This window comes from Etheostoma spectabile, chromosome 15, assembly GCF_008692095.1.
Source record: "Etheostoma spectabile isolate EspeVRDwgs_2016 chromosome 15, UIUC_Espe_1.0, whole genome shotgun sequence".
Taxonomy (NCBI): Eukaryota; Metazoa; Chordata; class Actinopteri; order Perciformes; family Percidae; genus Etheostoma; species Etheostoma spectabile.
In genome coordinates this window covers 8331845-8346499 of record NC_045747.1, presented here as the reverse complement: position 1 = coordinate 8346499, position 14655 = coordinate 8331845, and the positions used below count along the sequence as shown (strand labels likewise).

The window sequence follows — 14655 nt, the reverse complement described above, 5'->3', positions numbered from 1 at the left end:
AGATAGATAGATAGATAGATAGATAGAGATTTCATCATCAGGTCCAGGTGGAGCACAGAAAACTAGATCAGCCTCTGACGAGAACAGATGGCAGCCATATTTCCATCTAAGTGCGCTTGGCAGCATGCTGACACAGTAATCTTTCTCAGCAGGCAGAAGGACACCACTGTAAAGCATGAACACAGGGTTCACACACACATTTGCTTGTAAAATATAGGAATACAAATTCTCTCACCGCTTCTTTCACCCACACAACTCACTGTCATGTTAAGGCACCTATCAGGTGTTTAAAGAGTCATTTCTATCACGTAGGCTATTGATTTCAAGATATTTTCGTATTCAATTCCAATAGCAGCTGGCAGAGATGTGGTACAGCAAATGACAGCACAGCAGCTTTTATCAGAAGATTTATTTGGGTAAATCTGCCTAATATAAATAATTGGTGCTGAGAAAAAGAAGTTTCTTGGCTGGAAATGCCAAAAAATTGCACACATATAGTACATATTTGTCTCTTAGTCCTCCAGAGCAGTTCTTCTGCTTCTTCTTGAATCTCTTTTGTTGTCTTCTTATTGTCTTACACAAACTAGAGCAAGAGTCCAGATGGCAGACTCTTGTTGAACGACGGACATTTTCACAATATTAGAAAGGGATCATTGCTTGATAATGTCTCATTAGACAAATTAAGCTCCCAGCAGTTGAGATTAACATTTTCACAGAAAAAAAATCAGCCAATAGCTGTCGTACTGCAACAATTCATTGTAATGCACTCCAGTCGGACATCCTTGTAAAACTGAGAACTTTCTTAATTAAACCTAGTTGAAGTCTGATAGTGAAGCACTTATCTGTCCAGTTTATTACCATCCAACATAGCGTGCTTGCAAATGCTCATTTTAATGCATAATAAAAAAGGGACACTGTGGAAGTTTTTATAGCTAATTACTGACTTCATTTTTACTGACAGAGTGCACGTTACTTTCTTAGCAAATCTACTGGTTAGTTATAACTAAGCATTTTAGGCAAAAGAAACGGCTCATCTCTATCTGGACTCTAAAGAACTGTTCTGGGATCTGCCAGTGTTGATCTGTACTCCAATAAGTTATTATTAAGCATCTGCTGCCGATCGGGAAGGGGGCAACTAAATCAAGTCTCAACTGTGACTCCTCCCAGTATGTATGCAGGGTGATACTTGGACACTCTGTGAGGCAAGATACAATATAAAATGGAGGTTTGGGTAAAAGCTTACAAAGAAACCCCTGCAGTTCAAGGGCATTAAGTAAAACTAAAACAAATGTATTTATTCTGCTCATGCAGTGTGTTTTGCTTTGATGAATAGGTAGAGAGAGAAGCTCTTTGTCATTTGTCATACAATAAGACTGCTTGTAACGTCTTAATAGAACAATACCTTAATGCCGCATTAAAAGTTTGGGTTTATATTTTATATTTAATAGTAACTTGTAGTACTGGTTTATTTTTCTTTTACTATGTTTATTGTGACCAACAAAAGGCAATTCCCCTATATGTAAAAACCTACTTGACAATAAACCAGATTCCGATGCTTTAATAAGTAAAACTTCACACAGTAGTATTTAAAGAAAAGAAAAAAATATATATGCAAGGAGACTTTATGACATTTTAAATCATTAGTGCATTGCTGTTTGGACTGATGTGATCCACTGAGCCAAAATACTGTGACCTTCTGAAATCCTAAATGGAAACACTACTCATGCCAAACTCCGCGCTGCAAGTCACTGAGAGGCTAATGCAGGTGCAGTCCTGAGAGGAGTCGTGCTGTCTCATCTTCCGCTGCACACTGGCAGTGAGAAAATGACAGACGTGAATGTAAATTCCTATTCACGGTAGTGCTGAGAACTGAACACTCGCTTTCAGATCTCACCGATTCTGTGATAAATCTGTTCTCTTGAGGAATCCTGAGTTTGAACTGTTGTAGTGCGTCGTTAGTGAAGGAAAAAGGGGTGTACATATGTATTAAGAGAATCCATAAACTGAAGGGCTAATGCTGCGGAAAAACAACTAAGAAGGGGGTGGGGGTGTGATTGGTCCTACTCTCACACTGGTATTATTCTTAACTCTTGGCAAATAAGCTCTACTAAGCGATTACTTTACAGTCAAAACATCAACGTAACATATTCTTGAGTTTGAAGGAAGAGTTGCCATCAAAAGCAAAGCCACCAGTCTTTCAATAATAAATAAAATAATTTTGGCAATTGAGCAAGGTTTGCATAAAAGGTGCAACCACTGCACGACCTCTAGCGAGGTTTTCAGCTTTCAAAGTCACAAACGCTTTAATGCAGACTCAGAGCGTCCGTTGCTGCAGATGGTGATGCACATGATCAGTTGTCTTAGAAACTAAGGTGTTGTTCTGAAGGAAATGTTTACTTTGCAAATTAAAAGCCTCAAAATGACTGACTTAAACGGACCACTTAGCCCGGACAATAACCATTCTAAAAATAGATTTCAAGGCCACTTAACAGCATTTAACAGATGCACTCTGGGAACAGAGATAGGCCTTGCACTGATGCATCCTGGGTGGCTGCCCTTGGAATAGGTTTTTTCAGATTTAATGAAGTAGGAGTAGAAGGACATTTGGGTCACATCCTGCAGAAATAGCATGTTCCTTTTAAGATGAATACGTTATGGACAATCTCTCTTGTTTAAAGGATCTGTTTTCTTTTGGCCATCATCTCAGCTATTGATTAGATTCACACTAAAAATCCCCTTATATAAGCACAATAATACATAAAGACTGTGTCATAGTCACACACACATTTTTCCTCTTTTTATTCAGTGATAAATAATTTCCTATGATCATAGGCTTCATGTGAAGACATCCGATCAAGGCAAGAGACAAATTAGAGGGCACACATTGCCACCATTAGAAAATAATAGCAGAAACAAAAACAATGAGGTAAGAAGTTCTCTTTTTTTATACATTTGTGGTGCTTCTATTTCTGTTACCTATACTGTTGAATGCACAGTGCCTTCTAATACAGAAATCCTGCCTTTTGTGTGTCTGTACATTGTTAAACAAAAACAGGTCATGGCACAATGCTGAACCAACCAAGACAGGGAGGGTACTGACTGCAGAGTGTAGTTAGCAGTTTACATCAGACCGAGAGGAAGAAAAGCTGAGCAGGAAACAGAAATACAAAACTATAAGACTTTTAGACAGCGCTCCATCTGATCACACACACACACACACACACACACAACACAAACACACAAACACACACACACACACACCACCACACACACACACACACACACACACACACACACACACAAACACACACACACACACACAAACACCACACACACACACACACACACACACACACACACACACACACACGCCAGTAGGTTGTATGCTCCCCAAATTGTACAATACAAGCCTAAATGGGTCTCTTTTTTCTACATATATTAGGAGCACTTATTTTGCTAATTGTAAATGTGTGGGTTAATAACAGGTTTTGAGAAACTAGAAAACAATTTAGTTGAGGGATGGCTCTGTTAAGTTCAACTGTAAATGGACTATGAGTATTTATGAATCAACCCAACTAATTTCTGAGATAGTAGAGATTTGTGTGTGTGTGTGTGTTTGTTTTGCATTCACAGGCCTCAAAAGCAGCACACTGAGGCACAGCCCCATGCATGCACCTGACCTGCAGTCCCTGTGCCTTAACTTTTGTACAAAGCAAGACATAAATATCCCCTGGCTCGTTTCTTTCCCGCTCAACATTAAAGGAGAATACCACCGATCATTAGCATTCACATGCTATTTTCACACCTTAACGTAACTTCACCTTCTACTAAAAAGTCACTACTGTCTGCTATAATAAGTAATAGATGGGTTAAACTCAACTTCATCGAAAATGTAACACCACAGTGATGTAACACCTTTGAAAAATACTTTGAAAAGGCCACTGTGCTTGTGGCTGTACTGAACAGAATTAGTACTACAAAAAAAGGAGGTGTGTTAATGTTTAGATGATTATTCTCTTAATTCAGTCTTCTAGTTATTGGCAAAAGATGTGTATCAGTGTCATGGGTTTAGCTTAGCAATTAAATGGCATAATGCAAGGTCTTACATTGAGTGGCATTCTCCTTTATAGTACTTGACTTCCTGTTCTGCTGCCCAGGGAGGTCACCCCTCGTTGCTCCCTGATCCTGAGCTGCAGCTGGTTGGAGCGCTGCACACCGGCACCTTCCTCTTGTCCACAGCAGCCCGTGAGCTGGCCCACACAGCTGTGCTCACAGCTGCTCTCCCCTGCCACACACCTGGGGCCTTGTGAAGTGACAGGCAAAAAATACACTGCTCTAAAGCCAAGCTGGCGGAAAAGCCCCAAGTTGCCCTCAAGGATTCGTGAAACTCAATTACACTTAAGCGAAAAGGCTGCGTGGGCTGAAAGGAAAACAACTAAACAAAAAAGAACACAACATGTATAACAGAAAAACACACAACTAAAATAGCTAAGAGGAGCCAAAAATAGCAACAGGAGCAGTGCAGATGTGTGCTGAGGGTGGCCGGGGGTCAAGTCAAGGAGTGGCTGAAGTGGTCCTCAAAAAATGTGCACCAGCATTGTGGCCGCAGTTGCCTTGACAGGAGCAGATTAAGCACCCTTTTTCCAACAGAACAACAGAGACAGCCATATTTTAAATCAACAGTGGCACGGTGTTGGGACAACCTCGGCTGTCCGTTTTCTCACCCCTTTGTGCCCATGTCTCCCCTTTTAGTGTTTTGTTTGTTGTCATTTTTTAGTCGTTAGCTTACTCTGCGGTGCTGCGGCCCCTTGACACATAATCAAAGACTTCCCTGTTTCAGGCTTCTGGTCAGAGTTTGTTGTTTTTGATTTTCAGTCGTGTGTTTGTGTAAATCACATTGCATGTTCAGAGCCTCTTGTGTTGGTCCAGAGGCGAGCATGGTCGAGTCCTCAGCCTGGGAGGCAAACTTTGCCTGCAAACAGAAGTCCCACTATGGTGAAGAAGATGGAGAGGACAAACAGCACGTACGATGAGCCGACCACTGTGTTGTTGGGCAGCTTGTATGGCTGGCCTCCCACCTCGTTAATATAGAAGCCTATGGGAAAGATGAGCGCCGCCATGCAGAACAGGATCACTGGAAGGAAGGAGTGAGAGAGCAAAGGTTAACCTACTGTACACTTAAACATAAAATATCCTATGATTCTGGACAGACACCTCAAATTACAATAGAAACTAGAAAATTCCGCAGAAATTTTATCAGTGTGCCTACTACTTGGTGCACATCCGAACAGCAAATAAACTTAATAAAAAATAATAAGTGTCTTAACCCTTCAGAGATATAACTCTTTAAAACCTGTTTAAGATGTCAGGATGTGTGTGTGTCTGTCTATGTGTGTGTCTGAGAGAGAGGGAGACAGATGGATGTCCACAGACAGACATACAAAGTATGGTTGCCTGGTTACTAAGGACCAATAGGAAGCCTTTCCTCTCTGTGATGTCATCTCTTTGATATGTAGTCAGTTAACGACTGCACCTGGCACCTGCTGTTACCAGCTATTCAGAGACTGATCAAGCTCTCAAACAAATGATCATATCACCAAAAGGATACAAGATATCAATTAATTGAGGTGCTCGTGGGCACCACAAGGCCCTTGTGAACTTATTGATATAAAATTTATGTGGATAAACTTTAAAATGTGGGCGTATCAGCGATGTAAAAAAGTCCTTCGCTCTGCGTTTTGCTCAGAAATGTGGACGATGTTTACCATTACAGTGAATGGAGGAAAATTTGGAACTGTTCTCACTTGAAAGGTTGCTGAGCGGAAAGTATACATCATATCACATAAATGAGCACATTGGATGAAACTAGACAAGAATACCTACGTTTTGATGTATAAATTGTCCATGACAAGTTAGAATTGTTGGCGTGGGAGCAAGTTATAGAGAAAAAAAAAAGATAACTTTTTTAGTCTCCCCACTCTGTCCCCCACTCTAGCTCCGAACATTCCGCCACATACACACACATTGGAAAATCTGAGACGATCTGAAAACGGGACGATACGTAAACTGGGATTTGGGAGAAACCGTGCTTGATATCTGAACGCCCATTCAGCCCAATAAACGCCAAAGTCTTGTCGTTCGTTTAAACTTTTATCATGTTTCTACGTTAAAGTATGGCAATGCAGCACGGTCCCAAAGAGAGGGAGTTTTGAGAAATGTTGAGAGATTTCCGAACATTTCCCATTCATGTCTATGGACATTTTTGGCCGTATTTTTGCCATTTCGGTAAAACTACGCGCATCTTGTTGAAAAGTCATAGCCCGCCATTCCCGATCAATACCCACATTTCGGTGTAATGTGTTGCGCGTGTTGGCAACGCTTGGGACTAGTAGTGGGACAAAAAACAGGCGAATAATATAAAAGTAGGGCAAAGATAGTCATTGTGCCGAGTGCTGCTATTGCAGCACCACGGCACACTGAATAAAAGATGGGACACAAAGGAAGATCCGACCTCAGTCATCGCTTTAGCCTTTGTTCTTCACACAAGGTGCAGAAAATTAAGCATTTGAACATGCATGAACTCACTCAAGCATCGTCTGCTCAAATTGAATTAGATTTTAGCAAGTTCATTAGCAACCACCAATAGTGCCTTTCAAATAGCTTTGAGAAAGCAATTACACTAGGAATTTAAAATGCAGACAGCCTTACTGTGTACTTACATGAGATATGTGTTCAGCCCAAACTCTGCAAGAACCCTATTAATACGTTGAAATGTTGATGTTTCCTGTCCACATCTACCAATGAATAATGTTAAAAAAGGCCAGAAATAATCTTCAAACAACCAACCAACCAACTACACACTGTGTTCAAGTATGACCTTATAAATACACCATGTACTGTATACAAAACCTCACATATACACACACACAATTAACAAACCAAAATTCCAATGAAGTTGGGTTAGGGTTACAGTACAATGATTTGCAAATCCTTTTCAACATATATTCAACTGAATACACTACAAAGAGAATATATTTACATGTTTAAAGTGGGTTTGTAAAAGAGACACACACATGCATGTTGCAGTTATTTGGAAGGTCTATAGCTCTGTACTGAAAACTCAAAAGAATTCACTCTTTACATGTTCAATTTGTCATTCTGTTGGTTTGTTTATGTATTTATACCTTTAAATTACAATACTTCTGATACTACCTGTTGACAGCATTCGTCGGCAGTCAAATGTTTTGGCAAATCTCTAAAAAGCATTTCTCTGGTAGATGATTTAATGTCAGCCCTTAATTAGTAAAGTCATGCTGTTGTGTGGATTTAGGCAATTATTTGTGGCTAAAACTGAATCCTTATCAAGTACTATCCTTGAGCTCACCACAGATATACAGTATTTCTATAATTTTTTTGTTTTGATTAACAATATTTCTGACACCACTTGATAAGTTTCAGTAAATGTATAAATAAAAAGTTCTTTAAAACAAAATCAGAAAATCAGTGATCGGATTTAAGGCTTTTTTAACAACAACAACAACATCCAGCCATTTAGCTGCTGCAAGTTAAATCCTGAAATAGACTTTCCTACATGAAAGTCAAGACAAACATGACAGACTGGAGGAAGCAACACATATGCTGATGATATTGTAGTTTCCTACAGCTGCCTCTAGATTGAAGAGCTTTAATTTACTGATAGAAACCTTTCGTCAGATGTACGATTACAAACCGACTGTGCATTGAGGTTGTTTTTGTTTGAACTGTGGCCGACGGAAACAGATTTAGTTCATTGATTTTTTTTCAGAGAGAAGAACACATGTAGAGCTGAAGGATGCTCCACCAGCAACAACAACCAGCTTTCATCTTTTTTGTATTTTGTATTTTGTCCCCCTTAGAGAGGTTTCGTAGACTTTCTGTCTACACTGGTCAAACACTGACACTACTGGAATCAGTTCACAAGTTGCAGCTAAACTGTGTCACTCAGTGCTTATACATGCCATTTAGTAACTGGCTTATAGTCATCTTTCTGCACCTGACTTCATCAAGAATGGTATTGGATTAGAGCAAAGGTCTTCAACAGGGGGTCCGTGACCCGTAGGGGGTCCTCAGAGTCACTGCAGAGGGGCTGCCAAATTATGGAATTTGAAAGTTAAAAAAAAAAAATACATTAGCATTTTTACAACAAATTGTAAGAAAGGCAAAGCCATTCACAGATATATTTGAGCTTAAAGATTCACTGTGCTTTCACATGTATGTTTAATATTTAAAAAACATGATGGATAAATCTGGCCCAGTACAATAAGTAACTCAATTATCAATGTAAAGACACAAATATATAGGCTATGTACAGGCTATGTAATAGGGGGTCACTGCTAAGAGATCCTTGGCCTACAAAACATTGAAGACCCATGAATTAGAGAAACCTGATTTAAAAGAGTAGTGCTCTGATTTAGCAATGCACTCCTATAACATGTCAGATTCACAATGGCCAGATGATTAAAATCGATGGAGCAGTTGCAGATGCTAGCAAGCTGAGATGAAGATTGGCTAGAGGTGTTGTAAGCTGCCTTCTTTTAACTCAAACCACTAACCCCCCCTCCTCCCCAGCACATGAAAACACACTTTGATGTGTAAAATCAGTGAGTTCCCCTTTAATCAGATTTTTTAATTAGTTTTTCCCAACAAATGTGCATGACAAAAACAGGAAAATTACCTCTCTAATACATTTTGTGATGTTCTGCACATGTTTACAGCTGCAAAGCAAAGCAGAAGTCAGGGGTGAAGTCATGACTTATCATACTGTTCAGAAAGTAGGTGTCTGTGATAAGATAACAAAGTTATCACTTATTAGAAGAGCTCCTTTTTTTCCCCATTTCCTTAAAATGTTATTAGTAGTGCTGTAATTACATGTGATATGAAACACACCGGTAACCCTAACGGAGGTGTAACGTTACAAATGGCCGCTATTCTGACTCAGGTGCAGGGCATAGAGTTAACCTTGTTGACCACCTGCCACAGTGTTCAGGGGATAGGACCTGGCCAATAGTAGTGTGTGAATGCTATTGAAGGGCGGGTCTCGGCGTGGCCATAGTGGGATTCTTAATATTACTGTGGATGTGACTCCAGGCCGGGGCTGTTGTCAGTTCTCATCCTGACTGAAGTATTGCAGTGCCAGGAGACTGAAGCAGACAGACAGGCATGTTCTAGCTAGCTAAATTACCATTAGATTCGTCCTCTATCTATACAGTTAACGTTACTGAAGAATTCATGGGTTAGCCCAGAGTTGTGAACCGTGGTCAAACAATCATACTAAAAATAACTGAGCGAGTCGGAAATCGTAGGTTACCCTAACCACCAAGAACAAACAATGCTATAGACCAAGCATTAGCATTAGCTACTTGTCAACCAGCACCTTTACAGTAGGCACCAGAGCACTTTTCCTCTTCGGTCCTCATTAGAGGTTGGAAGGGGGATTGTCCATTACTGTTACCATTACAATTATTCAAATGAGTTAATGAACCACTAGTGGAATGTAATCAATGACAAAACAATACCACGTGGCTGCTAATGAATCGTGGGTCAAAAATCGTGATATGAACCAAATCGTGGGTTTGGTGTATCATTACAGCCCTGGTTATTAGTATTTATTAGTGAAGTTTTTGGTCCAGCTCTCAGTACATTTATGTAACACACAGCAACGTTAAATTAGCCAAGCAAAGTTTGATACTTTTGTCAAACACAGATCAATGGCTGTGCAGAACTTGTGGAATGGCTTTATGTACTTAAAAATAACTATTGTTGCATTCAAAGAGCACAGACGGACCAACATTTTTTCCTGGAATGATGTCTTAGAATGGTGGGGGAGGGGAAATGTGACATGATATGATATGCTACTGTGTGCGCTACATAAACTCTAAAGTTGAACTATCTTAGTTTAAAGCAGAATTACAAGTATTTTAATACTAGATATGACAGCTCTTTAAAGTTAACTGAGGCTGAGTGAAATTATTTTGGTTACCTCCACAGTGTGTCATCCATTTGACTGTGCATGAAGCCATTTTTAGCTTTCACCCTTTCTTCCCAATTAGCAGTCATGTTCAATACCACCCGAGGGGTGACTTTTCCAGGTCTCAAATGCACATTGATACTACCTTTTTACAGTTTTATCACGTTATGCAGCAACTAGTAATGTTAGAAAAACTACAACACCACACTGGATCTAGCTAGGCCGCAAAAACAACAGGCAGGCCGCACACACTTGTTTCGTCTTGCAAGCCGGCCATATAGTAGTAACGTAGACACACAAGATGCTGAAATAGATGCCAATAAGATTCCAAATGGTTCCATTGACAAGAGCAAAGTGATCCGTCGGTTTTGTCATTGTGAACGGAGTAATCATCGCAGGACGTCCAGTCTGAAATACCACTTGATGGCCAATCACACATTTTTTTTACCCTTTTATTGATGGACAGTGTTACATTGTGCCAGAGATTATTTGCTCCAAGTGTGAATGACTGCTCTAAATGAGAATGTTACGTGTGAAATTGGACTCTACAGCAGCCTATATGCCAATGTTGTTTTCAATAAAAAAACCTTTGCACAAAGCAAGCCGATCCACTTTTCCATATTGATATGAGCATTAAAATGAGAAGAAAAAAAATTAAAGTAACGGGACAAAAAGAAATCAAGGGACATTTAGAATAAATAAAAAAAGTGTGATTTATTGCGAGTTAACTATGACATTAATGCGATTAATGTGTTTCTCTATGAGGGGTAGTTTGATTGCTAAAGGATACAGGCTAAGGTAAGCTAAAGTGGAGCCAGAAATATACAGCTCAGCATTATTCCTGCAAGCTTTGACAGTGAGTTAATTGAAGTGCACCTCCTGGTCCACTGCTTCTCTTAGGTGCCTGAACTGATGGCACACTTGTTCGCCTGCTGCTGGTGAACTACAGCATCTTAGCAGATAAACTAATGCCTTATAAGCACTAATGTCTAGTATAGACATTACATCTGCACTTAAATAATATACCTGGAACTATAAGTCTATTATTCATTTAGTTAAATCAACAGAAAATGAACTTGCAACTATTTTGATAATTGATTAATCGTTTGTCCTTTTTCATGCAAATTTTTTTAACGTTCTCTAGTTCCAGTTCCTCAAATATGAGGATTTGCTTCTTTTTTTGTCTTATGTGATAGTAAACTGCATATTTATTATTACCCCCCTCCCACCCCACAGATGACCCTCACACCTTGGGGAAACACTGCTTGTGTGTTTGTGTGTGTGTGTGTGTGTGTGTGTGTGTGTGTGTGTGTGTGTGTGTGTGTGTGTGTGTGTGTGTGTGTGTGTGTGTGTGTGTGTGTGTGTGTGTGTGTGTGTGTGTGTGTGTGTGTGTGTGTGTAGCAACACAGAGGCAGGTCTGTGCAGGTCATACAAAGCTGTCCATTCAGGTGCCGGAGGCCTCAACCCAGTTACACTACAGACTGCCCACCTTCTCTCAACCTTCAACACCTGGTTGCCCTGAATGCACCACCCCCGTCTCCTTACAACCAACTTTTACTTTATTCTTCGTCCCTCCATGTCTATTTGTGTCTTTACATTGGCTCTTTACCTGTACAAACATGATTTTTTGACTCAACTCACCTTCTTTACTCAAGTCATTTAAGCTCCCACCCATTTCCTCATTTAACTTGTACCCTACACAGCCATCAACAGAGAGGTTTTGGGGGGGGAAAAGCTCATTTCCATGTCCCTCTTTTCATTCTACACTTCAACCAAGCTCAAGAGGATCCCAGTAAGACCATCAGTCACTACAGTGTGAGGTGGTGTGGTGGTCCTAAAACACAATAATTTTACAACAAACCAAGCCAGCAACCCCCCCCCCCCATCATATTTTAGGATTTAAAGCAATAATTGTGATTTAAACTCATTAAAAAGAATAACAACAACATACCTCTTGTCAAATACGGCCAACAGAAGCTAAACAAGGGGACAAGTGTGACAAATTCTCAATGTTTCCATGGCAACTGCCTTCCTTTCCTTCAAGTGTGATGGTTGAACAATGAGTCAACACCATCCAATTTAGCCAACACAGATTTGTGCTTACCGGACAGACAGACAAGTTTGTGGAGAAAGTGGTGATTCATTGGGAATTAGGAAACAAAACAAAACCTAATAACAAATCTGCATTTAGCCTGGCTGGCAAAAAAACAAAGGGCATTTGCACAGGGTGTTTGTTCAAATCTGCAGAACAAAAAAGCCAGTGTCCTGAAAAATGCACCCTGCTTACAAAAAATTATACAGAGCATTGTGGCTTCACAGGCCACTGCTCCATCTGTACAAGTGTGCTTTATGCCGTCTATTCCCTTAACTAACAACCCACTCAAACTCCGCCCTCCCACACAGCCTTACGAAACTAACCCAGCCACAGTGCACGAGATGGATGATGGGTTATTATAAAGTGCTGGAAGGGCATCTAAAAAAAATAAAATAAAGAGTGGTGATGTTCAAGGCAAAAGGGAGAGAAAACACTATAGAAACGCTGTGGCACATAAGCCACCCACTCTGGTATCAGAGGAGCTGCATTACTCAATAAATCAGCTTCAGGGAGCAAGAGTCGTTAAGCATGCACAGAAAAAAAACTCATGAATATGCAAACACACACACGCATGCGCACACACGTGCTGTTTCACGTCACTCTCAGAAACACAAACACACAAATGGTCCTGTATATAGCCTTGGATGTTTCTGATGACATACTTCTCTACACATCTAAATAAGCAGTGCATAAGAGGCCAATTTTCCACAACGATTCAAGCTAATCACTTCTCCTTTTATTATTTCCTTCCCTAAAGAGACTATATTCATGAGAATACTAATATTGTAAAGGTGACTTTCTATAAGTTATGTCATGACAGATGAGACAGAGAAGAAGGTGAGATAGCGCTGGGGGGAATTGTGTTGATGCCAAGTCCATTAAAGCAAAATTATTTTATTCAGCGTGAATGTCATGGTCTGGTTCACTTACTGCCAGTAAAGGCGATCCATCGGGCGTATTTGGTGGCTTCTCGGCGCCAGTGTGATGCCACGAGCAGTCCACAAGTGACTGTGAGGGAGATGATGCCCATGATGATGAAGAAAAGTGTGGTGACCCACTCTGGGGGCAGTCGAGGTGGAATACAGGTCCGGTCTCTTCCGTGGATGGTCTGACATTGTCGGACTAGACCAACTGTAAGGGCACCTGCAGATAGAGGGTGTTGATGAGGTTTTCACTTTAATTCGTCAGTCAACAAGCACACAGAAACACAGAATATTGGGTTTACCAGGTGATCTATGACATGGAGTCTCAACCCTTTTTATTGCAGTTTGAATGTTTGAACACAGATGAGGCCTTTTATTTCCTCTACCTCATGTGAATAAACTGTTATCCCTACTACCCTTATGAATTCCTTGAAAAAAGGATAACAGCATGCACAGAGTGAGTAGCTATGCAGAGATCAGACCATGGCAAGTTCAAGGTAATTACTGCTAAAATAGCCTAATGTACAACTTTTTTGCAGAATCATTTCATCACAACTCGGTAGCCCCAGAACTGGTCCATAACATGCAACACAGGAGTTGGGAATCATCTATCACAATTTAATGCTACACAACAAACAAAATGCAAATAAACGAGGGTTGTTCAACATGTTTCAGGCCAAGGCCACTTAGTTGACAGATAAGGTGCAGGGACCCCCTACTACATATATTCTATTATTCTATAAAAATGAATTGCTTATTAAACTGGGCCACTCTGGAAGGATGCCATTCAGTTAAAGCAGGTCCTCAAGGTGAATTTGTACCTGAGTAAGCAGAACAGCATCGCATCACTCAGGCCTCTGCTGATCAAAGGTCTTGGGCAAAGAAAGTCGGACTATAAAGCGTGAGGCTGCGGGGGATGTGAGGTGTTCATTTGGAAAATTAGAGGGGTTTTAGTACACTTGGATGATGTATAGAGCTGTTTTGGGATGGCAGATGAGCTTTCCTACACTCCATGCTGCATTCACACTTTGTATTTGTAAACAGATTATAGAATGTTTTTATATTGTGTAGAGACAACAGCATTGTATGAAAAAACACCTTTCTCCATGTCAATGATTGCAAGAATGAAGGCAGATAAAGCTAGGTTTTTGCAGCAACATCCTGCAGCAAGCACTGCATTGGCCAATCAAGTTCGTACAAACACACATTCCTGGGTAATTACTTTGTAACATGAAGTTTACCTGGCAATTGTCTCAACAGAGGTTAAACACATTTACTTCTTTACAAGTTAACAGCAAAAGACACAGTTTTTAGTCTGAATGCTGTCTGAAAATGGCACTGGCCATAAAATGTCAGTCATAATTAAGAAACCCCACACTTTAAAAACAGATTCAAAGGGAATATTTTAAACTTTGTTTTGCTAGCAGTTGTCTTCTTTCCTGCTTGGTAGTGGTGGGGGTGTGGCCTTGACCAACTGCCACTTTGCGTTTGAAAGCCATGATGTCTCTCTCTCTCATAGGTCGGCCAAATTCTCTGGGTGGGCAGAGCAGAGAAAGGGGAGGTAACCTTGCTCCGTATGACATCATAAGGTGCAAGATTCCAGATCGGCCCATCTGAGCTTTCATTTCCTC

General features: G+C 40.4%; 1 protein-coding gene across 1 annotated transcript in view; it reads right to left on the bottom strand.

Annotated features, from left to right (window-relative positions):
* Nucleotides 1–2782: 2782 nt before the first annotated feature.
* The window catches only part of mosmoa (modulator of smoothened a), a 29759-nt gene continuing 17886 nt past the window's right edge, over nt 2783–14655 (bottom strand). The window contains exons 2-3 of the mRNA XM_032537492.1: nt 13032–13244; nt 2783–5134 (exon numbers count right to left, since the gene is read on the bottom strand). Of these exons, the coding sequence (XP_032393383.1) occupies nt 4950–5134; nt 13032–13244 (398 nt within the window). The 3' untranslated portion in view covers nt 2783–4949. The remainder of the gene's footprint in view (nt 5135–13031; nt 13245–14655) is intronic.